The sequence below is a fragment of the Pseudopipra pipra genome, chromosome 3 (genome assembly GCF_036250125.1).
Source record: "Pseudopipra pipra isolate bDixPip1 chromosome 3, bDixPip1.hap1, whole genome shotgun sequence".
Taxonomy (NCBI): Eukaryota; Metazoa; Chordata; class Aves; order Passeriformes; family Pipridae; genus Pseudopipra; species Pseudopipra pipra.
In genome coordinates this window covers 61,988,828-62,012,101 of record NC_087551.1, presented here as the reverse complement: position 1 = coordinate 62,012,101, position 23,274 = coordinate 61,988,828, and the positions used below count along the sequence as shown (strand labels likewise).

General features: G+C 37.4%; 1 protein-coding gene across 21 annotated transcripts in view; it reads right to left on the bottom strand.

Moving 5' to 3' along the window:
• PTPRK (protein tyrosine phosphatase receptor type K) overlaps positions 1-23,274 on the bottom strand; it is a 397,365-nt gene that overhangs the window by 62,195 nt on the left and 311,896 nt on the right. For all 21 annotated transcript variants that reach the window (XM_064649552.1, XM_064649534.1, XM_064649536.1 and 18 more), the window contains 4 exons: positions 22,691-22,892; positions 19,849-19,954; positions 11,762-12,035; positions 8,843-8,879 (listed from right to left, as the gene is read on the bottom strand). In XM_064649552.1, coding sequence (XP_064505622.1) covers positions 8,843-8,879; positions 11,762-12,035; positions 19,849-19,954; positions 22,691-22,892 — 619 coding nt within the window. The remainder of the gene's footprint in view (positions 1-8,842; positions 8,880-11,761; positions 12,036-19,848; positions 19,955-22,690; positions 22,893-23,274) is intronic.

Below are 23,274 nucleotides of genomic sequence, written 5' to 3'. Positions count from 1 at the left end.
TTTACAGGGCCCCAAAATCCATTTTAACAGTGCCTATAACTGACTCCTGCTGTAACAGACAGCTGTGTGACAACCACATAATTTCTAAAAAGATCATCCTTCCTACAAGGTCCATCTGCAAACCCTTTCTGTTGGGATCTTTCCAAAAATAGTGTGGTTAGTACACAACTTCCCACCAGAGCAGAAAGCAGCGTATGCTCCTGAACTTCAGAGCCATCATCTCCTTATGCAGCTGACAAAGCATCAGTCTCTGTATTTGAGTAATTTGGCAGCAGTGCCAATCAACCATACTGACTTGCACTGCAACACATTTGACAGCATTTAAGAAGTGCTACTACACTTGGCAATGCTGCTCCTTCTTTCTAGATGACTAGCTGTAGAACTTCATTTAGCGCTCTGTCAGAGATGACATGCAAATAGTTTAATAAACCCTTGAAATGTTCATGACAATGAGATGGAACTTCTTTTCATTTAGTTAAAAGTGTTTGATTAGATACAGAGAAACACAGTGATGTCGATTTTAGGGCCAGAAACTGTTATCATAAAAATCAATAAGCACATTTCTGATTTAGATGTTGCTGAATTTCTTCTGTGTTCTTTGGTGGGCAACATTCTTTTCTGATATAAAACCGTCTTTGTCCTTCCTCTCTAGGTGCACAGTGAGCAGCCTTCTATTCAAAATATCTCACTGTTAGGCAGCTGTTAATACAAGGATGGATAATTGCAAGGATTACCTCCTCTGTGGTAAGGTGCTGCATACTGATGCAACATTTCATGTTCGGTTTTTTTAGTTAGACTGAAACAGCTTTGACCTTGAGGTTTAAATTCTTCTACCAGTTTTAAGCATGACCTCCACACCTTTTGGCTGCATCTGAAGATGCTGAAGACTACCTTCCCCTTTCACCACTATTCCAGCATGTGCTGTCATTTTTATTCGGCTTTCAGAACTGCTTGTGCAATTGTTGTAACCTAGAAAATGCTTAAAATTATTTTGACTGTGTTAAGTTAGTTTATTTTGGCAAGTTTGAGTGAGGTCAGTAATGTGTAAGAAGAATAGCAATGAGCTGCTGACAGGCACTTTTTTTCCATGAGCTTTGTGACCACCAGCCATACACACTCCTTAAGAATTTGTTTTTCTATCTTTATTGGCCTATGTGTGATCTACCAACATCAACTCGTCATTATTAATGATGATTTTAATGAATCTGCCATTTAAATGATTTTTACTTTATCAGTGCTAAGTTGTAGCATAGGAATGAAGCTATTACTAGGCCAACAGTGAATGCATTCATGACATCATTTGCAATAACAGCACATCAGAACTAGGGACAGCGATGACCAGCTAGGGCTCAGAGCATATCATCACTACTGGAGTGGCATCCAAGTTTTCATTACCACTTCCAAAACAATCTGGACTTTCCTACAAACTTCCAAATCCAACAAATGTGTGTACATTAAAATCTCCCAATCTAATGAAGCATTTAATGGGACTGGTTTCAAGTATGACTGATTTTGACTGTATCAGTTTGAACTGTAGTTTCTCTACTGGCACTAACAAGGATGGTAAGATACCTGTAAGCAGGGATATTTCTAGGATCAGCTATTCATTGCTTTATTTGGTACAGTATTCAACTTATGCATAAATTATGTGTATGGCAAAACCTACTCTGGGCTGTCCCTGCAGAGAAAGTGTTATTCTGGCTGAAGAATACTGAATGGATATAAACAAAATGTATAATTTCTAGAGACTCCTTTCTCCTTCTTTCTTTGAAAAGGTGCTGTCCCTTCATGGGGCTTCACTGCAGCACAGATAAGCCAAATTCTTGTTGCTCCAAAGTTGAACATGCATCTGAGATGCCTTGAAGACTGTTAAGAGGCAGCAATCTCTGCATGATCTACCTCACGCACTCCTCAATCCCAAGCATTGCAAGGGGCCATTTTATCCAAAGGCACAGTTAATCACAGTTAATAAAATGAAAGTGTACACAGGCTGCTTGTATGAAAAGGAGCTAATGAGACCAGTCCTATCAGGTGATGATAGAGTTTACCTTCTCTAAACACTTGTAATTTTACAATTACACAAAGAAGGCAAAAACATAAGAAAGGACAAATGAGAAATTATGAAAGAACAGTAAAAAAAAAGGGAGCTAAAATACCCCCCCACAACCAGCAGTATCAGTAAATGGTAATTCTAAATGCATATCTATTATAGTGTAATGAAGAATTTTCAATTGCAGTTAAAATTCTAAGGAGTTTTGTAAAAACACCAGATTTCTACCTTCATGTCTCCATATTCTCTAACAATGGATGCAAACCTCTCAGTGCCCACAAACTGATTCATGAAATAATATTCATAACAGCTGAAGAGACCTAATAAACCAGGCACCTACTAAAAGAGGATATGTGCTAAGGTGCTGAATCTTCACTTTGAGCAGGTAACGTATCAACATTCCTTCTCTAACATTTAAATATAAACTGGAATCCTCTACCTGAATTCTTACTTGTAAAATTCGTATTCTTTAGGAAATCTTTAAGGTTCCTAAGATTTCAATCTGCATATAGCATCTACACAAAGTAATTTGTTAAGTAGCTAGGTTAAAAGAAGTACTGAAACATTTCAAAATCAAGGAAAGTTAATATTTAGTTAATATCTTTGGACTCAAAATTTCTTCATTCTAATGACTAATTTAAAAAAACCCAAACACTGAAATGTATCACTAGTGTTTCCTCTTAGAAACATACCAGTTTTAAAAATGCTTACTTTCAAAACTATATTAAATTTAGTAAAAGAAAGTTTGCATATAATAAACTTATTCACTAAGTAATGTGTTTAACAATAAAGTTTTCTAGTAAAGAAATTAGATTTACTAATTGTATTTACTAGATTTAGTCATCTATGAAATTTTTCTGACCAGAATTAGTCAACTACTCTTTCAAAACACAGTCATATCTGAAGACTCATGAAATGGGCCAGAAACGATAAAATACTTCTAATTGTAATTGTTTACAAATACAGTTAAAATAAATGGTTCAGCTCAGGCAATGTCATAAGCATAAAAACATTAGGTAATTAATAAGTTTCTGCTCTTACCCTCAGATACCCCTTATTTCTTAGAGGTGTGAAGCAACAAGGAGAAAAGTGTACTTCTCTTTGGTGCCTTATAATAAAGAATGAGAAACACATTCTCTGAAAATTGCTATCCCATGCATATCAATCGGGTAATTTCACATGATAAATGTTGTTGTTACATTGAATTCTTTTTTACTCAAATGAAATTTTTGTAATTGAATTCCACAATTTTCTTACTCTTTGTGTATCTATGAAAATATCCACATTACAGGTTTTTGTGTCTGAAAATCTGGAGGTGTCCCTCACTTAACTGCATTTTTAATAACTATCATCAAATATTCCATCAAAAGATCATGTAATTTTTTATTTACAACTAAAGGTATCAGTTATCAGAACTAGCAGATGTGATTGCTCGGTGAACTTCTGCAATTTCCCACACAAAAGAGAAAAATATGCCATGCTAATATTGTGTTTCCATCTTTGGAAAGCTCAGCAAGCTAGTTAAATTCTCCTCTTTGTGTGATAAAATACATTATGCAAAAGACCACTGAAGTTTAAACATATTAATAGCTTTTTCCTATGAAAAAGTGAAAAAAAAATATGGGACTTGGGAAACACCTGCATTGTTCTCTAAATTTATACTGCCTAGTATAGGTTTCCAGGGCCTATTGTGATGGTATAGCTAAAAGTCATTGTAGAAGCATTGATCCCAACATAAAAACAACAGTGAGAGAAGCTTCGTTTCAGATACATTTAGCATCTGACATCTTCCCTTCATTTGTGCATTAATCGGTAACAGACATTTTTGAGCATCCTGCAAGAGGAGGTGATTTGACTTTCACAAATTTCCCTAAGAGCAGAAACACCATCAGGAACAATTTCAAAGAAATAATTACAGTCTAGACAGATTTATGACTTCTAAAGACCTAATCCAAAGCACATTAATGTCAGTGGAAGGACTCCCATTGACATCAAAGGCCTTTGGATCAATTCCCAACTGCTGTGGGAATGAATTCAGAGCCATAATGATGGCGGACTAAATACACACTTGCAGTAGAAATGTTACCACCCAGACCTTTTTATTCCTCAAATCAGATTAAAAAGTCATTTTCTGCTATTTCACAATTACTTCCAGATGTGCATCATCTCAAACGGTATTTTCATCCGTCTGTATGAACCAAATGTGCACAGAGATAGAGAGGTTCTATTCTGCCTGAACTAACAACACAGATGAAAACCACAAGGGAAAATAATGTTGGAGTTGATGAAGTTCTTGTTTTAAATGTGGAAAGAGAAACCTTGGGCTTCATTTATTCCCTCTAACTACTTTGTGATAGAGTTGCCAGGCCCACCACTTCTTTATTCCCACAGTGTATTTCTTCTAATTAAATTTTCAAAGTGTTTCTCTAGTCCACTAAACAAAACAAAAGAATAGTATTGGCCTCAAACTTGGCAGCCTGAAAACTGTCATAAATGTCAGCTTCATATACTCTGTTTAGTATTAGCTCTGCTGTCCCTTCTGTCCTCTTAAATATCTATTTACATGCTAAATAGTTTGAAGCATCACTCTTCTCTGACCACGTTAATCTAGTTTCATTCCCTGAGCAGTCGATAACATTTTAGACTGTAAAATGAAATGCCAATGCCCGGGTGTGAGTGGAAACCCATTCAAAATTTTATACAGTCAAACTCAACTCCAGGATATGACTGATCAGTCATCAACATGTATTACTCTGAAGTGCATGTATCTTTTATTTACTTCAGTCTATCAATACTTTGGTTAGGCAGGTTTGGTTATCACATATTCATTCTGACATGTGCATATTATGAACTAGTTAATGACCTCAAGTTGCGGCAGAAGGAGTTTAGGTTAGATATTAGGAAAAATTTGTTCATGAAAAGGGTGTAAAGCATTGGAACAGAATGCCCATGGAAGTGGTGGAGTCACCATCCCTGGAAGTACTTAAAAAACATGTGGATATGGCACCTATGAACATGGTTTAGTGGTGAACATGGTGGTGGTGTTAGGTTGACTGTTGGACTTCATGATCTTAGAGGTATTTTCCAACCTTAATGATTCTATGATTCCATAGTTGAACTCTGCCTTACTAAGTGAGTATTAGGAAGTTCAAGAACTTTCTTTAGGAAATTATATGTAACACTTTTTTTTAAAATTAAATAACACATATTTTCTAGCATAATTCCATCTTTCCATTCCTAATGAAAATCTGACCTATTATCTCAGTCTCTGTACTCTTCTCTGCTCTTCAGAAAACAAGATTATTATTTTTCCTTCTTCTTCAGTTACTATGTATGGGAAACCAGATTATTAGTGACTGGGTAATCCTACTACACAGATTCAAAAATAATGAGGTAGAGAACAATGAAGTGGTGTTAAAAAAATAAAAATTATGCCGATCATGAGCTACTAAGAGGCTCCGAATGAAGAGAGGGTTCAGGTTGATGGAGTAAGGCAGTATCAGCTAAAAGTGTCCAAGAAATTAAAATCATTCACACTTAATACAATTTCTGGGCTATACCTGTAATGGAAATGGTGCTTTAGGTATAGTCTACTCATCATCATCTGTGACACAAGGAATTATTTTTAACCTGGTTTCCTCAAGAATCAAAGCTTATATGAACAGACTGTGTACATCTGTATAACTTGCATACTCTCTCACATCTAATTACTTGGGACTGTCCTGGCCAATTCACTCCAATCTACAGAAGGGCAAAAGTCAGAGTTATTAAACTCTTAAAAGCGTTGTGGAAGTAGGTGTCCATAAAAAGGGGGAATTCTATTATTAGCCTAAATCAGGGCCATCAAAGAATCACTCAGGCATTTATCCTTCAGCTGCAAGTACACAGGAACTGCTCAGGAGACTACTTTTTAAACTGATGCTGTTCCAATATTTTCTATAATGCAAACTTAACTCAGTGTATTTTAATATACCACACACTAGTAAGCCTCTCAGTTTACTCTAAAAACATTCTTTCAAGACACATCAAAAACAGTAACATACTTTAGTCATGATTCGGCACCATCTTTTAAATGACTTGACACTTCAGTGCACTTTGTTATCAGAAGTGCATGAGAACACTGCACCTGGAATATACAGACTACAGAAAGTATGAGCGCTTCAATTTAAATTTGCTGACTTTCATTAGTTTGACACCAATAAACTATTCCATCAATTTCTGAAGGCAAAAGCCAACCCATGGGAATGATACGTGCAAGATCCCTTATGCAGTAAAATATATGTAAATTATACAGGGAACTGTCCAAGCAAACGAAAAACTGTCCAAGCAAGGAAACAACAGACCTAAGAAAGTTAAATTATCAAGATTACAACTGCAGGGATATGAACTTCTCCAGCACCAAACCATGGTATTACTATCATATTTTTTCCACCTTTACATCTTATTGCTATGAATCTACACAGTAGATAACACCAGATCCTTGAACAAGATAGAGATGAGAAACTAACTTTGACAGTAACACTGAACTTCACTACCAAGGAAATTTTGTCTTGTTTAAACATTGTCTTTAATGTTGTTCCTCCCTGCTCTCTTCCACCCCAGCATTTTATAATTTTTAATGCCTTTTCAACATGTTCAAGACAAAATTCAGTTTGGCAAACTGTAGGCTGCTTCAAGTCACAGGAGATAACACAGAACTACACATTACTTTTATAACAGAATACATAGTTTAGACAATTTTTTTGATTTTAAATGGGTATGTTAGCTTTAGTGGAGTGCATTAGGTAAGATGAGACAGTTCTCTTTTCCCTATGAAAATATTACAAATGTAACCAGACATTTAGGTCAATGATTCAAAATGATCTTATACACTACAAAACAAACAAATAAAAACCCCACAAAAAACCAAGAAACCAAAACAAACCAGGATAACCAGATGAACATATGCATAAACCAATATATTAAGTATAGTTTTCTTTGAGTACAACAAATCATGGTATTATTATTACAATGAAAAAATCAGTGTGAGCTCATAAAAAATGTTTTAGAATAACAGTATAACTCATTTGAGAAGTATGAATGTACATGACTTTGAAGTGATGATGCCCCACTAAATGAATTCCGTCAGAGGAAGAGAAAGCATTTACTCCTAATGTTGCCTCCACCTGCAACTCACACCTACAAAGTAAAATAAGTCAGAGAAAACATTTTGGGTTTTAGTTCCACTTTCAAGGAGTTTACCACTGATATATCAGGCAATGCACTTACTTAAGAAACTGTCTTCAATCAGAGTGGTAAAGGCAGGATATATGGCACAATGGTAAGAAACATGTTACTCATTTCCCCTTTCCTTCAATCGACAGCCACTGCGGGTGAATGTGACTATTGCAAGCAGAGGAAGGTGTACAAGCAACCACCAAGAGGTCTATTGCTACCATGAACATTGCTTTGAGATCCATGGACTGTGTATGATTAAGTAAAAAATAGTTTTCTTATACTAAAGTCAATTTCCTCCTTGTTGTGTTATTACTATCCAGAAAATTTATTATGAGAGACACTATTGCTTTCCCCTTCCTCAGTCCTGCAATATTTTAGGTTATTTCTGAGCCTTTCAAGACTCTCCCTTGACTCAAATTCTAGCAATACATGCTTGTGGTACATAAATATTTGTTTATGCAAATATATTTTAATTCAAACATTTAATCATACCAGGTAAACATAAGAAAAATAAGGCTGATGTACCTTTCACAGAAGACTTAGCTCATGGTTTTAATTTCCTGGTTTTATTAGCTTACCACACTTGATAAAAATATTAATATATCATGAGAAGTACATTTTATTTTCTGGTTTCTCAAGAAAATGTTTGATTGCTACCACCTCATTACAGGCATCAGCTTGTAATTGGAATAAGATTTAAATTGAAAAAAGTTACTGAAAAATGGGACTGATGTGCCTCCTCAGTACTTTAAATGCCTGCTTGCTCATATCAAAAGTTGTTTTTATGCTAAATATCAATATGCAATTAGAAAGAGACAACGTAAGTGCTGGGCCTCTGCAGAGTACTCTTCGGGCATTTGTAAGCTCCTTTCTTGTTTATGCTGCCAGAGTCTATCAAACAACTCTCATGTCCACACGATCAAGCCACCAAAACGAATGGCTATAAATACAGTCAAAGCGAGAGATAACAATAAGCAGAACAACTAAGCCCTCATTTGAAGATGAAACAGTGTTTCTGAGTGAGCAGTATGTGATTAACCTGCTGTATATGGGGTCAACATGATTTATTGTCATAGCTATGCAGTCAGTCCTAGCCCTGGAACTCACTTGCTATCAAAGAGACAAACCTTCCTCAAATCAACCCCTCCCTATGTCTAGCTAACACTTGGAGCTCTTACTTAGGAAAATTAACCGTCGTGTCCTTCATTTAAATTATTCCCTCCCCTGCTTGTAAATAATTGCCAGCATAACAGACAGTTTAACCACGTGCACTTTCCAGATTCCCATCCATCTATCTGCTGCCTGAAATCTATCAGCACCCTAAAAGCATATCTTGAAAATCACAGACAGGGAGGGGGAAAAAAAGAGATTTTATTTTGTCCTAAATTCTGAGTATTGCTAGAACAGTACTGTCTTGGCCCAATACCAAAGAATAAAAAGTAGTAGACCATTACATCTTAAGACAATCAGGTGGTTCAAAATAGAGGGATACTATTGGCTTTGCTTCAAACATTTAATAGAAACACCACGTTTCTTTAAAAAAAGCTACTTTGTGTGTGGGGACAAACCTCTTACCTTTTGTAGCTATTCGAACACACTGAGTTTTGGTTTCCTGTTGAGGACAGAAAAGTAAAGAAAACAGTCAAATCAGGTTGCTTTTTCTTGCCCTCTCCACTCCATAGATTCATCCTAGATCTACTGATCACGTTGGGACAACTCAATGAGGTGGCTCAGGGCTCTGGGCTTAGCAGAGAAGGAGGTTGGGGGATTTTGCCTTTACAAAAGCTGGATGAAAACTAGACATTGGACTGTACTGTCCAGGAAAAATGATGGGGAGAAAAGGTGCAGGACAGGCCAAACACAGAAAAATTTCAGATTATTCAAATCAAATGGAAATCATGCTGTAAGAACACGAAGAGAGAGTGCAGCGGAAGGAAATGGGAGGACTGGTGCTCCTATTTATGTCATGGCACAGAAATCCTGAGCCAGTGTTGACCTCCAACAGCACTGTGCAGCAAAGAAGATACTTTTGCTCAGCACTGTCTCCAAACTTACATCTTGCTACCTTCTGACATTCTTAAACAGTCACCTGAAGCACATCAGCAACACACTCCCCCATGCTTCTGCATGTGGAATGAGCACAGAGCAGCCCAGGTATCCCTTCTAAAACTTACACAATCTGCCTAGGAGACACAGTGATTCAACAGCGATGTGCTTCAGAAGTTGCACATGCAAAGACAATTTTTATGTAACTTTACTTTTCCCTCCCTTCCCCTCAGAAGTTTGTTCAGCAATTAAAACAAATGAACAGAGAAATGACTCAGTTATGAGCAGTTTGGACAACTTGAAGAGCTGAGAGTCAGTCATAAATGGGTTTTATGGGTTTTCTGACCTTTTTGTACAATGTGCAGTCATTTTAAAGGCAAAAATACTGAAATAGCATAAGGTTGCATGAGAGGATACAACTGCTGCTGTATTAGATTTCTCTAAACAATATTAGCATGTAATTTGAAAATATAATAATGACAGTTTCACTCTATAAAATATCCTCTCTCTAGTTCTGCACCTCCCAGCACTTCATCCCTGAATAAATCCCCTGGATCTCTCTCATCTTGAAGATTCCAAAGCAACAGGTAAAAAAACCAGGTTGATGCTGGTTTGTAAACACAGCTTGTAAAGAGCTCTACAGTGCTTAAGCTGAGGCACTGTAAGTGTTCCATAAAGACAATTTTTCCATCCATATGAAAGCCTCACAAAGTTTACCAAATATAATCTTACTTATTATCCCCACTTACTGGATTTACTTGTCCATTTTTGTTCAATATCTTCCAGGATCACAGTGTAACTAACCCTCCTCTCAACCCTACCATGTATTTCACAGCACACTTTACTTCCCTCTGCCTATTTTGGTGATCTCGGTAGTTTATAGTAAAGCATCTGTTTAAATATTCTGCAGCTCAGAGGTTATGTTACAACCCCTAGGTCTCTGTCCCAGCAGAATGTGGTGCAGTCCCCCTCAAAATTACCCCCTAAATCCCTTTAAGAACAGAAATTGGATCCAAAGTTTTAAATCATAACAGAGAAATCCATTTTAGCATTAAACTCTCTCACAAACTGAAATCAAGTTTAAGCAAAAAAAATTCTATTCTTCTCTCAGCTTCTACTTATCTGTCAAAACGTAAAAGCCAAAATTGAGACCTACTTTTTTTATTTAGTATTTCTATTTTACTTTTCCCTCTCCCTTATTTCTTGGGTAATGAAACAAATTTCCTTACAAGGTAGTCTGCTGAAAGCCTATAAAAACAAAGGGAATTATTTTTAACAGGTGAGGGAAATACGGATGAGTGTCTAGCAGTCACCTCTTATTTTATTTTGTTTACTTCATACAGGTCTATAGATAAGGACTAAAAAGAGGGAATAGTCTCTTAAATCAGAAAAAACCATCTAATTCTCAAACAGCTTTGTTCCTATTCTCACTTGATGCATATCCAATTTCCATAACCATAATAAGTAAAAGGTTAAATTTTCTTTGAAAGACTCCAAGGCAAGGCTGCCTGTTAGCAAGGATTTGTTTAGTCTCCACAAAAACCTAAATGTAAAGAAGGGTAAACACTGCTTCTGCTCCTTTCCAAAGGTTTGGGTGCATATCACTGGCTATCAATCTAGTTGTCCTTTCTAGTTCCTTTCTGACCTGCCTGGACACTTTAGTTTTCTATACTATAAACCAAAATTTGAAATTTTTAAATATCTAAAGCTTATGTGTGTACCACATTTTCCCTCCTCACCAGTAATTTTCCCTTTCCTTATTTTTAATTTACAAAAGGAAAAACCATTAAAGAGCAACACCATGGGGCTTGCAGAGTTGTTCTTCCCACCTAGAACCTCTCTCCCTGGCACTTTTAGTCCTTCCATATGAATACAGAGCCAGCAGCAGTACTCAGTAACAGAGGTAAAAAGAAACACCAAGGAGGCGACAGATACACTTCTACTACTGCCCAGCAGTGGTGCAAGTCTGACGTACACTTTCTCAAAAAGACTCTTGCAAACACACAGTGGGCCTGGAGTTTTGCTCAAGCAAACTTTTACTTTTTAGACGTTCAGTGCAAGAGTCTCACAAAGCTAGCAATGTTTTACTAGCCCGCTGAACAGCCCACATTCTGTTCGTCCTGCAGTAATTTAATCTTCTGAAGTGTGCAAGGATTGAGAATCAGAGAAAGGACTGAGGATATTATTTACTGAGGAGACAGAGTCACAACACTGAAATTACTTTCCTCAGACAATTACTAGGAGACGTATTAAACTCTCATCTAAGCAATTTACTAGGACACGATGTTGATGTGAAATGTGAATGGCGCACTGCCACGCTCTCACTGCACAGAGAGGATTACAGCTATGCCACTGCCAACACCTCCTATGTCCAACTCCAATGGCCCTAATCGCCACTACAGGCATGTCTTTGACTCCTTCCAGAAGAAAGGTGGTGTTAGCACTTGCCTTCTCAACGCTGCTCATGGCCTGGAAATAGATGTTGTAGCCTTTCCGAGGAGCCAACGGTGGGTTCCAGAAACCTTGGTAAGTCCTGTTGTCACCCACAGTAAAAGGGGCTGGCTCCGGTAGGTTTCCTGGAGGCAGCTGAGCAGCAAAGTAATATGGTGACCCTCCGCTAAGAGCAGTCTGATAGGTGATAGGGATTTGGTAGCACTCCATGGCACCTGTTTCTCGCTTTGTTCGGTGCGGGTGCAGCTCCTCAACAACAATCTGGTAGGCACTGGTGAGACAGAGGAAAAACAGCATAACTTTAAGGTCATCTGCTAGAGTCAAATCTCTAGTATCCTAAAAATATTAACTGAATTGATCTGTGTAAACTTAAAAGAAAGAAGAGAAAAAAGCAAAAGACAGGAGATACATGGATGCAGAGAAAAAATAAAGGCTTGAAATATAGCAGAGCCATCCATTTCAGCCATTAGAAAGAAGCACCACCCATTTTTTTCATGAAAAACAACAATATAATTCTATACATAATCTCTTATTTTTTTTTAGACTTTTTTTTTGAAGAAACACAGGAGTAACTGTGAAGGACCAGGAATCAGAATGGGGAAAATTTCAGAAGTGGAAAAAGATGTACAGTGATTGAAAGGACTTTATGATACAGACTTTACAGTTATTATGTATATACACATTGTATGCTTCCCCAGAATTTGTATTTCCCAGGCATGTTCAGGCTTGTCTGCTTCCTGCTTTCCTGCGGATTGGCTGGAGAAGCTGCAGAGAGGAGACAGCCTCCATTCGCCCCTTCTCTCCCCGGTTCCTCCCACGTTCCTCCCTCTTTCACCTGTGCCCCTATCCTGATTTGCTTCCCCATTTGTCTGTCTCATACCCCACCCTATGTTCTGGTCCTTTCCCTGCCTGAACTGATAAAGAATCCTGCGCACTCCTCAATAAAGCATTCTACTTCCACCCTACCTTGTGTCCCGGACCCGTGCTGTGCCACGATCCCATCCCCCCTTCGGACTGCGGCAAGTAACTGTGTTAAACTACAACAGATTAAACTCCTGGCTGATCAGAAGCATCTGAAGTTAGCATTTTCCTTTGAAACAGTATTAGAGAAAGCTGAGCTTCAAGACCCAACATAATGACTGCCTCCAGGCTGTTCCTGAAGCACCAATTTGCAGTTGTCATATCATTAGAGACAGAATGTGCTGACAGGCTTCTCCACCTCCTGACCTTGCTGTGGCTTCTATCTTGGCTCAGAGCTATGCAGATCTAAAGTACAAGTGACATGCTGTAATACAAGCACAGATGGACAGAAATCTGTCCATTCCACCAAAATAGACTGCCTCATTCCTCTACAGTTGTCAATGATAAAATGTTACAAATTGCTGAAGCAGACACCATTTGGCCTATCAAAACAGCATCCCAACCTCCCAATACCTCTCTTGAAGTGGAGTATGGCTTGGTCAGTTTTCAAAATCACCTCTTCAAAATAGAACATGTAATTATAATTCTTTCTCCTTTAGGGGAACTCATCATGGCCAATCTTCACAAATGAAGATTTGGGAAAGGTCTTTTACCCTTCGAGCCTGCGCAGTGGATTTTTTAGGTGAGACACAGTGTGCGCTGAACTGAGCTCACCCTTTAATCCTAAGGTTCATCTGCTGGGGCCGAGCGAGCTTGGACGGTGGCAGCGAGGTCCTCAGGACGTAGGTTTGTTTAGAGTGACCTTCTCTTAGATGGATGGCCTTACAGGGCTGACGAGCTCCATCTGCCCGGAGGAGTTCCCTGACCGGGAATCGAACCCAGGCCATGGCGGTGAGAGTGCCGCATCCTAACCACTAGACCACCAGGGGTCCTCTTTAGGGGAACTAGCTAACTGCAGAATGTTACCAACTTATTAGCAGCTTCCTCTGCTCTTCAGAAGTACAGAACTTAGCTACTGAGAGCAGGAGGCAGTTCTTCATTTTATAAGAAAAAAAAAGAGACTTGGGGGGTTTTAAGAACTATATATACACACATATATACATGTGTATATGTGCACACAATTTCTCATTTTTTATGCAGATACATGTGAGGACTTTACGAAAAATAGTAAGAAAATATGCCTAGGCATATAGACAAGACCTGAAGTTTTTCAATTAAACTGTCTTGGGTTTGTTTTAAGGCTTTCTAAACAGAAAAAGTAAAATTGAACTAAGTTTTAGAAGTGTCACTGCATTGCTGCAAGGACTCCAAAAGGCAAAGGCAAAGACAATCCTACTTTGGTGCAGCATTAAATTATTTTGTCAATTTTCTCTGCTACTACTGCCCAGAAAACCCAATAACTACAGTGGTAGAGATAAAGTATGATACTGGGGAATGGAAGAAAGGAGAGAAGAAAAAAAGTAGGAAATTAATTTCACATCGTTCTTGAGCGGTTAGCATCCCATTTTCATTGCACCTAAAAAATTAAGGAGGAATGCCTCTTTCTTCCCTTTCAAAGTGTCCAAGAGGAATATATAAAGTCACCCCAGTTTTGAAACTCCAGGAGAAAGAAGAATGTGAAAAAAAAATAAAAAATAGTTAGTTCTGGGAATATCTATTTCTCACAAACTGTCTGTGAACTGAGCTTGGTTATATATCACCTTCTGTGGTAAACTCTCTATATTAACAATTTTCAGTTAATGTGGACTGCACCAACAAATCAGTTGCAAAAGACCCCTGCACACCCAAAATATTTCTGTATGGTTCAAAATCAATGTATTAGCAAAAAAACCCTAAAAGCATCAATATTTTACCAAATTGAGAGGATGTAAAATATTTTTAAAATTTTTATTTATAATGTCCAAAGGTAAGAAATTACTACCGGTGTTCATTCCATCTCTGGCCTGGCCCTGGACCCAGGAAGGGTTAAAACCACCATTCCGGAATTGGGCAGACAACCAACTGGAGATCACTGGGACACAGACACCACGTCTCTGCTCCCTCCATTCTGCATTCTTCTCGCATCAGCTGCCAATGGATGGGGACCAACACAAATTCTGCTCTCAGAAGTGCCAGGAGAGCAGGATACTTGTCCATGACACCTTGCCAGCTTCAGAGAAGGAAGACAGCAGGGAGAGAGGAAGGACAGTGCGACGCCTGCATGTGGTGGAGGCAACTGTCTCCTGAAACAGCCTGGTTTGTCACGCAGCTCCGTAGCTGAGATGCACCAGTTACCAAACCCTCCTTCCCTCTCAATTTTATAGAATAAGGGATAAATGAGGTATCTTCTTCTTAGGGCACATCTCCTTTTCAAGGGTCAAGCCTCTTTGGAGACCAAAACAAATAAAAAGTCAAAGATGAATGGTATGACAGTAAAATATTAAAAAAAGTCTTTTTTAATAGCATTCTTTTAAAACATACTGTAATTTTCGAATGTGATATAAAAGGCACAGCATAATTTTAAGCATGAGACCACAATAAAATGTGAAAGTTCTGAAAACTTTTTAAATAAATTAATTTATATAAAATACACTTCCAAAAGTAATGCTTTTTGGACCCCTACATCTGAAAAGCAACACAAGGCGGAAAATAAGAAATTGATAGACACATTGTAATCATCTACGTCTACATAATTACTTTTAAAGAAAGAATAGTAAATTACAGAAACTCTTTCAAGTCTCCAACAAGGCTTTATTTTTATTTTTTTTTAAATTTATTTTCACAAAGTATTTTTTAAATAAAAGATTTGCCTATTCTCTTTGGGAAAGAGATCTGGCAGTATTTTTCATACAACATTATAGGCTAACAAGGCATGGAGGAATACAGTTATTTACCTCTGGGCCCTTTGTGATACCATCTGCTTAAACCCATTTACTAAACACTATAGTGGCTCCAAAGTTACTGTTACTCTATGTACACATAATATTTGGAAAGGACAGCCCACTGTAACATGTGAAGAAAGAACTCAAAGTTAAATTTGCAACTTGAAAAGTGGAGTGTTCAATGACTGCAAATGTGGTCTGATATCAGGCTAATAGTGAAAATTTAAAGGCTACATACTCTGCTTATCCTTGTATCTTTATATATTACTAATCCTAGCTTCAATCATCTTAGGTTTTTAATGTATTATTTTTTCTACACATTTCTACACATTCAATTATTGAGAGAGCTTTCTTGTGACTGGAGCTGAGGGAAGTCCTACAACAGCATTTTTCTCCCAGTCTTTCCATACAGCAAAGAAGGAATAAAAAAGGGAAATAAAGAGAGAAGAGTGAAAATCTTAAATGACAATATTCCTTCTCCTTGATGACTAAAAAAAATTCTGAGTAATAAAAATTTCAGAACCCGCTACATAAGTCATCAGGATCATAAAGACCAAACAGGTGCCTGAGACAGCCAGGTAAATAGAGAAAATGTTGAAGATACAGCAGCTGAAGAGCTCCTCAGCTGAGGTTTTCCATGAAGAAAGTATTTTTCATGTCAAAAAATTTTTTTTATTTTTTTTTTTAACTTAAGAAAACCTCTACAGTACCTCCCTATAGACCAAGATGATTAGAAACAGCTGAAGGAGGTCCCTGACAACTGATTTTCCTTTTCATCTCTCCCTAAAAGTTCAGGCTTCCAAAGAGGTATGGCAGTGGATAACATGTTGTTCATCCTTCAGCCCTATTCTGACTAGACTTTAAATACCAGCTAGACATTTCCTTCTGTGTATCTAGGGGAGACACAGCTTCCTCTCCTTTGACAAGTGCCAGACTGACTGACAGCCCAAGCTTCAACCCCAGCTCTTGGAATTCTAATTGACAGCAAAATTTTAACTACTCCCTGCCGTGGTCCACTTAATTAGTTTTGCTGCAAAATGAAAACAATGTAATTTTGCATAAGATATAAGAGCAGTACTATAACAATCAAATCAAATAAATTTAATAATTAAAACGTTGTTTACTATGATTCTGATTTATGCTCTTCGTAATCCTTATCTGCAGTAGAATTTGAAAACAAAACATTGTGTTCCTGGTACTCAGTTAGGAACCTTCAGAAAAAATACAGCAACAAATCACATCTTCAAACGAATCACTGAAGCACCATTGATTCTACTGACTGGAATCTCATCCACGAGATTGATGGTGAAAACAATACGTGCTTCAAAGTGAGCTTGAGCCATCCAGCCCTGTTTCCCTTTGCATTTCTAGTTCGTAATTTGGTCTAAAACTTAAGGAGGCCATAAAGAATGATAACAACACTTGACAGGGAAGATATGATTAGAGTCATGTTTAAACTGTGATGACTACAGCAGCTAGCATCTTAAAGAAATGACTGACAGCCACACATAGATTATACCAAGCTAAGGAACACCTATTTCCTGAGGGCCTGTCCTGATGGAGAGGCTGTGATGGAAATCCGATCATAGCATAATTCTGCTTGTAAAAGCAACAGAGTATCAGACTAAGCTTTTTTTCCTTTTCCTATTTTTTTTCCTTTTTCTATTTTTTAAATGTGAACCTACTGGTATTAGATAAAATGACCATCTACAGCTCCAGTGATTACAGGATTGGTTATAAACAAATCTTTTCAAAAAGCCAACCGTATTCTTCAGTGTCTAAAGAACAGTATTTGAGTCCCTTCTACTGAATCACAGCTGCAGACATAGTGATACATTTTTTTTCCCACCTACCTAGTAACACTCATTATGGCAGCAAGCCAGCTTGTAGAGGAAACACAACTGCAACGTGGATGGAGTGAAGCTTCACTAAAACACATCATAAAGTTTAGCAAATTGCATTGAATCAATTCAGAATTTCAGTGTGCTACATTTATCTGCCTATTAAGAAGCTGCTGAAAAATACCTGACTGTAATACACGTAACTTCAGAAAAGGGAATAGGAGTATGTCTTCTGCATTTCCCTGAAGAATGTTTTTCATTCCAATTAAGGAATAAAACACCTGGTTTGCTTTAAGGATAAAGCCCAGCTCTCCAGTTATGGTAATGGACTTACTTCCTTGACCTCTTCGTGTTAGAAATTTGATGTAATATCTTAGATTTCAGAAATTAAATGAAGTGGACAGGGAAGATGTCAGACAGGAAGAAAGACATAGGCTTTTTTGAGAACACAGTCAAACAACAGTTATTAATACTCTATGAAACTATCCCTATCAAACTATCTAGTAACATTTAGTACATAGATCCTTTCTGCCACCTTCATAGGCCACAGTGACCAGCTCATGCCATTGAACTGAAGATGCTGTAAGGAAAATTGAGACAATAAATGTGAGCTGGTGTGCTGCAGATTTATTCTGCAGTAAGTTACTTGTCTGCCAGCACAATGCAGAGAAACCAGAACTCCTTGAGCTACGGAGAGTAACTCTCTAGCCAAAACCCATCATGCTACCAGTTCACAAAGGAACCATCCCACTCCAGGACAGAAACCCAATATTCAAGATTGACCCTCACTGGGTGAGTGGTGGGACTAAAGGCAGAAGCCTGCTGCTGTTGGCACATATGAGCCCCAGAGCAGTGCATCACCACCATCAGCAGATCCCTGTGGTGTCCAGCAGGCATGCTCTGGGCAAGGATATGCATCAGCTCCCTCAGGTGACCAGACACAAGACTGAATGGATGTGACATGGATTACATGAGAGATAGATATCACATTTCCCCAAAATACACAGCTTTGTTGAAGGCTAGCAGCAGGGCACCTGAAGTCTTTAAAAGCACCTACAAAGACCTTGTATAAAAAGTCTTTAAAAGCACCTACAAAGACATATAGTGAGTTTAAGCGCCTGTGTAACTTGGGAGCATTTTCAGATCACAATTTTGGTTTCTGTCTTAATTAATGTATTAATTAAAAAAAAATAAATCCCTATTTTAAGAATCCAAGTCCGGTACTGAAAGTGTTCCTGTTCCCCAAAAATCCTAGGATTGCCCCAGGGAAATCTTTCAGAAACTAATGATGCATTGGATTCCAACTTAAATATAACACATCAAAATCTCCTATTAAAGGGATGAACTTAATAGGAAATAATCAAGTTTATTATAATTAAAGATAATAATTATCTTATATGACAGAATATAAATAAATAACTTGATCATATCGAGCATAAGGGTGACTATACGACAAGCACATAGAAATGCTTATAAACACATGCCTCATCCTCACAACATCCACATAAAACATACATTCTTCTTAATGGAAACTGACTTAAGAAACAGTTAATTTTCCTCTGCTTTTAGGGCTTGGACACACGACTTGAAATCAGCTGAGCCACGATAACTGACTTAACATAACACAGAATGAAATGCATTAGCCTGCATTTCTCTAAAATGTCACGAGGGTAATAGCAAGAAAACCTTCTGATGCTCAGCAGCTAATTAACCCCCAATTAGTCAACCCTGCCCCTGAATATTGCTGATGCAGCCACATCAGTAAAACACAAATGGAATCAAATATTATCACAAAATTTTTACACTAACAAGGAGAAGTAAAGAGAAGGATATGGACTAATCTTTGCAAACAGAATTAAATTATCTCTCAACAGAGAGCAGAAAGAGAAAGACCCTTCAAAGTTAACATAAATGAAACATTTTAATATGATTATGGGACACGCCAAGTAAAATTTAATAGCTTGCAACATGATTCCTAGTAAAAAGCACTCTCAGAAGAAAAAGGTCAACTAGTTTGTATTCATCACTATTTTTTACCATTTCCCCTGAGCTTCCAATTTCCAATTTTCCAATCATACATATATGCTACAGACTAGATGATTTGAAGCAATGGAGAGGAAGTGTTATTTTCAAATCTATTTTCTGACAAACGCCTTTCAACCTCATATTTCAGAGACACTGTGAGAAAGTAAAATTAAATTATAGTGGTTAGAAGGTGGTCCTGGGGAACCTAAATCAAACAGGACAGATAGCTGAATGATTCCAAAAAACCCTGCCAAACCAAGAGTTTTTTTTAATTACACATCTGTTCGCAAGCTCAGTACAGGTAAGAAAAACAATAGTAATGTTAAATAAATATCACTCTGAAATACACAGCTCTATGTACTGTGAGACAGCATATATGCAACTAAAAACCAAACTCTTCTTGATTTTTTAATTTTTTTTTTTTTTTTTTTTTTACCTGATAGGTGCACCTTTGGCCTGTGCTGGTCTCAAGAGTACAGTTATTGTAGTAGCAGTTTCGTTGAGAGATGCATCGACTCCTTCATAGTCCGGTAAAGTGGGAGCTGATTAATGTTGAGTGGGAAGGAAAAGAACAAGAAAGAAATCAGTGATAACATTCCGAATTTCCATGAGAATGTGTACAATATAGTACAAAGCCAGAATCTTTATCAGCAATATGAGTATTTTTAAATGATTTTTCGAGTCAGGCACGGTCTTTTGCTACAGCATGAATGGGACTTCACCAACCCATAACCCCATCCCTAGCTGCTTCCCCTCAAATCACAACACCTATGAACTTACACAGGTTTATTCAAGGACAGAGGAAGTGACTGCCAAGAAACCCTAAAACTACAAAAAAAACCTATTTTGGCATCACGCTTTCTACCCTACAAATAACTACAGTTATCATGTCAAAGACCCAACCTCTACCATGTCTCTTTTTCCTCCTCTAACAATTTAAGAACCTTTCACATTTCCTCTTGAATGTCATTGCAGACAATGCCAATACCAACCAGAGTGCAGGAAAATTGGGCTTGCATAGACACGCGTTGGTGGACTAGAACTGGATGGAAGAATCTCTTCCCATGCCCATTCTTAATGTATGGCCAAGCTGCTTATTAAACAGCTTCTGAACCACTATGAAAAAAACAAAATCAACATCCAAACTAGAGGCAGTTTGCCAGGCCTCAAGGCAGCAATATTTGCTGTGGGTTGGATGGCTGGTGTTGGTGGTTACTTCAACTATCCAACTTTAATCTACCGCCTGTTACAGTCCTCCCTGGTAATACTGTTGCTGACTTCAGCCTTGGTGCAAGGAAAGAAATAGGATTTTCTCTGTATTAGAAAACAATAGATTTCTATTCATCACTAATTTTTCACAAGTTTGAAAACTATCTGTATGGGGGTTTTTCATATGTGGCTGTATTGTTATAAAATCATTAATGATGCTCGTATATTTCAAAATGAAATTTCACAAAACAATGTTTTCTAGCAGGTTGTCAATCACTTAAATCATAATAATTTTACAAAAATATATCAATTGATAGAAGAGTACTGAAAGATTAAAAGTCTTGCTTCATTAGTCCCAGATCCTAGATGAACACAAAATCTGCTCTTATTTCAGGAAATACTTTTTTATAGAATTAATGTTTATTTAATGTTAATTTTAAAATTACTGTTTACACCATGTTCACTAGAATCACAGCAACCACTTGTAAGCTTGACTAAAAGGAATAATTTCACTCCTCACTAAACTAAAGCTAGCATTTTCTGAACATGCATTGCTTCATATAAAGTATCAGCTATGCAGAGCGAAACTAGACAACACTTCAGCATAAAGCAAGATGAAAAAAAAAGGCTGAAATTCAGATACGAGGGGTTTCACAGTCTGCCTTTAAGCTTTCCTAGTAAAAACCACTTCTTGCTAACTAAAAGATCCATACTGTGTCTAGAAAGTGTGCTATACTGGATTCTGGACAAAATTCCTCCAATTTCTGTGTGGAAAAAGAAGGCATATCTGAAGAAACCTGTACACATTGTAGTCCTAAATAATCCAAACATGTTGAAGCACTTATTTCTCAAAATACTGAAATATCTACAGGATATTGTTGTAAAGAATCATAAGGACCTTAAAACAACTTGAGTAAAATATCAGACTTCAAAACAACCTAACAGCTACATAAACAGAACAGAACACATCATTTGAGGTTTTTTGGTGCCTTGGTTGGGTTCTTTTGAAGGGACTGGAGAGTGAGGAGTGCTAGTGGTTATGTGCTGGGGTGGAATTCAACAAGCTGTTCCACTTAACTATGACAACTACAGCATTTAACTTGATACATAATTCAGGGAGTTCTGCCTTGAATTTTCTCGCATTTTGATTTTTGTGCATGTTTTCAGGAACTGGGTGAGGAGACTACATGAGTAGTTTCCCATAAAAATCATAGGTGCATTCTGATACATTATTAACTTCCCTTTACAGGACAATCTAAGTGTCATTATGGCAGATAATAAGGAAAACAGCTGCTTTGTGCTGTTTAAATTTCTAAATGACTGATTTCTTTGATCTCTGCCAAGCTCTGAAGTCACCATGTCACAAAATCAAGTCTCTCTAAATATAGCATTGACTTATTTTCTGCTATCAAATGCATAAGCCACTATCTTATTTTGTGAGAATAACAATGAAATTTAAGAAAATAAAAATATTAAAGCATTCCATTTGACGTTACTGTCTTCTAGAATTTGCAGTGCATTATTAAGACAAATAACGTCAATCTTGGTGCACTAAAATAAGTGAATAAAGGCACAAGGAAGCAGAGCTATATAAATCTGGCAAAAGAAGTTCTCACTTTGTCCCAACTGCCCCGATTATGTTATAGCTGCATGTTCCTAAGTGGTGACACCCTCAGAGAGTCAGTTAATTTTCTGTATATGACTTTATTAATATGCAAAACAAATACAGTTTTTAGTGACCTATGGAGTGCTGGAAGGGTTAATTAGTTAAGGTTTATACAGCAGTTCAAAATTATCAGATGAAAGTACTAGATTACATAAAAATACCCTGAACAGTTAACAACTACAGCTATGCAATTTCCACCTCATACAAGGATTTATCCCTGAACTTAAACTACTGTGTGGCAAACACATTCTAAAACATTTTTAGTAATATAATTTAACAACACAGTAGGATTTTCTGGGGGATTTTCTTTAGCATTTCACAAATTTTCACAGTCAAATATTCACAATACATGTTCTTCTCTCTCCTTCACCGTTTTTATTTTATGTTGTTGTTTGCTTTTTACCTGAGATGTTGGTTGTTACATTGATTGTAGTTGCTGGTCCAAACCCTTTGACAGTGCTTGCACGTATAAAGAACTGGTAAGTAGTACCAGGGTGCAAATGTGAGAAGACGTGGTGTGTGCTGTTCCACAGCTTCGACACGGTTTGTGGAGGTCCTGCAACTGGAACTGCAGGATCAAACGACTGTATACTGCTATAGCTGACCTGTGAAAACCATTATTTTAGTAACAACTGTTACAAGTTTTGGCACAAGGGCATTAGGTTAGCTTGGCTGGAGTGGAAACAAAAGACACATGCTCATACAGCTACCTGTCTACCTTGGGGATACCACAGAATCATAGAATCATTTAGGCTGAAAAAGATCTTTAAGATCATCAGTTCCATTAATCCTACACTGATAAGTCCACTACTAAACCAGTGAGGACTTGATGTGTGTTATTGAAGACTCTGCTTCACTTGAAAGGCTGTGCAGGTGCCCTTCATCTCTCTTTCTCTGCGATATTCGTTCACGTATGGAAAATTTCACTGTTACATTAAATTTTGGACACCTCTCCACCTTCTCCATTTCCACTAATGCCCTTTATTT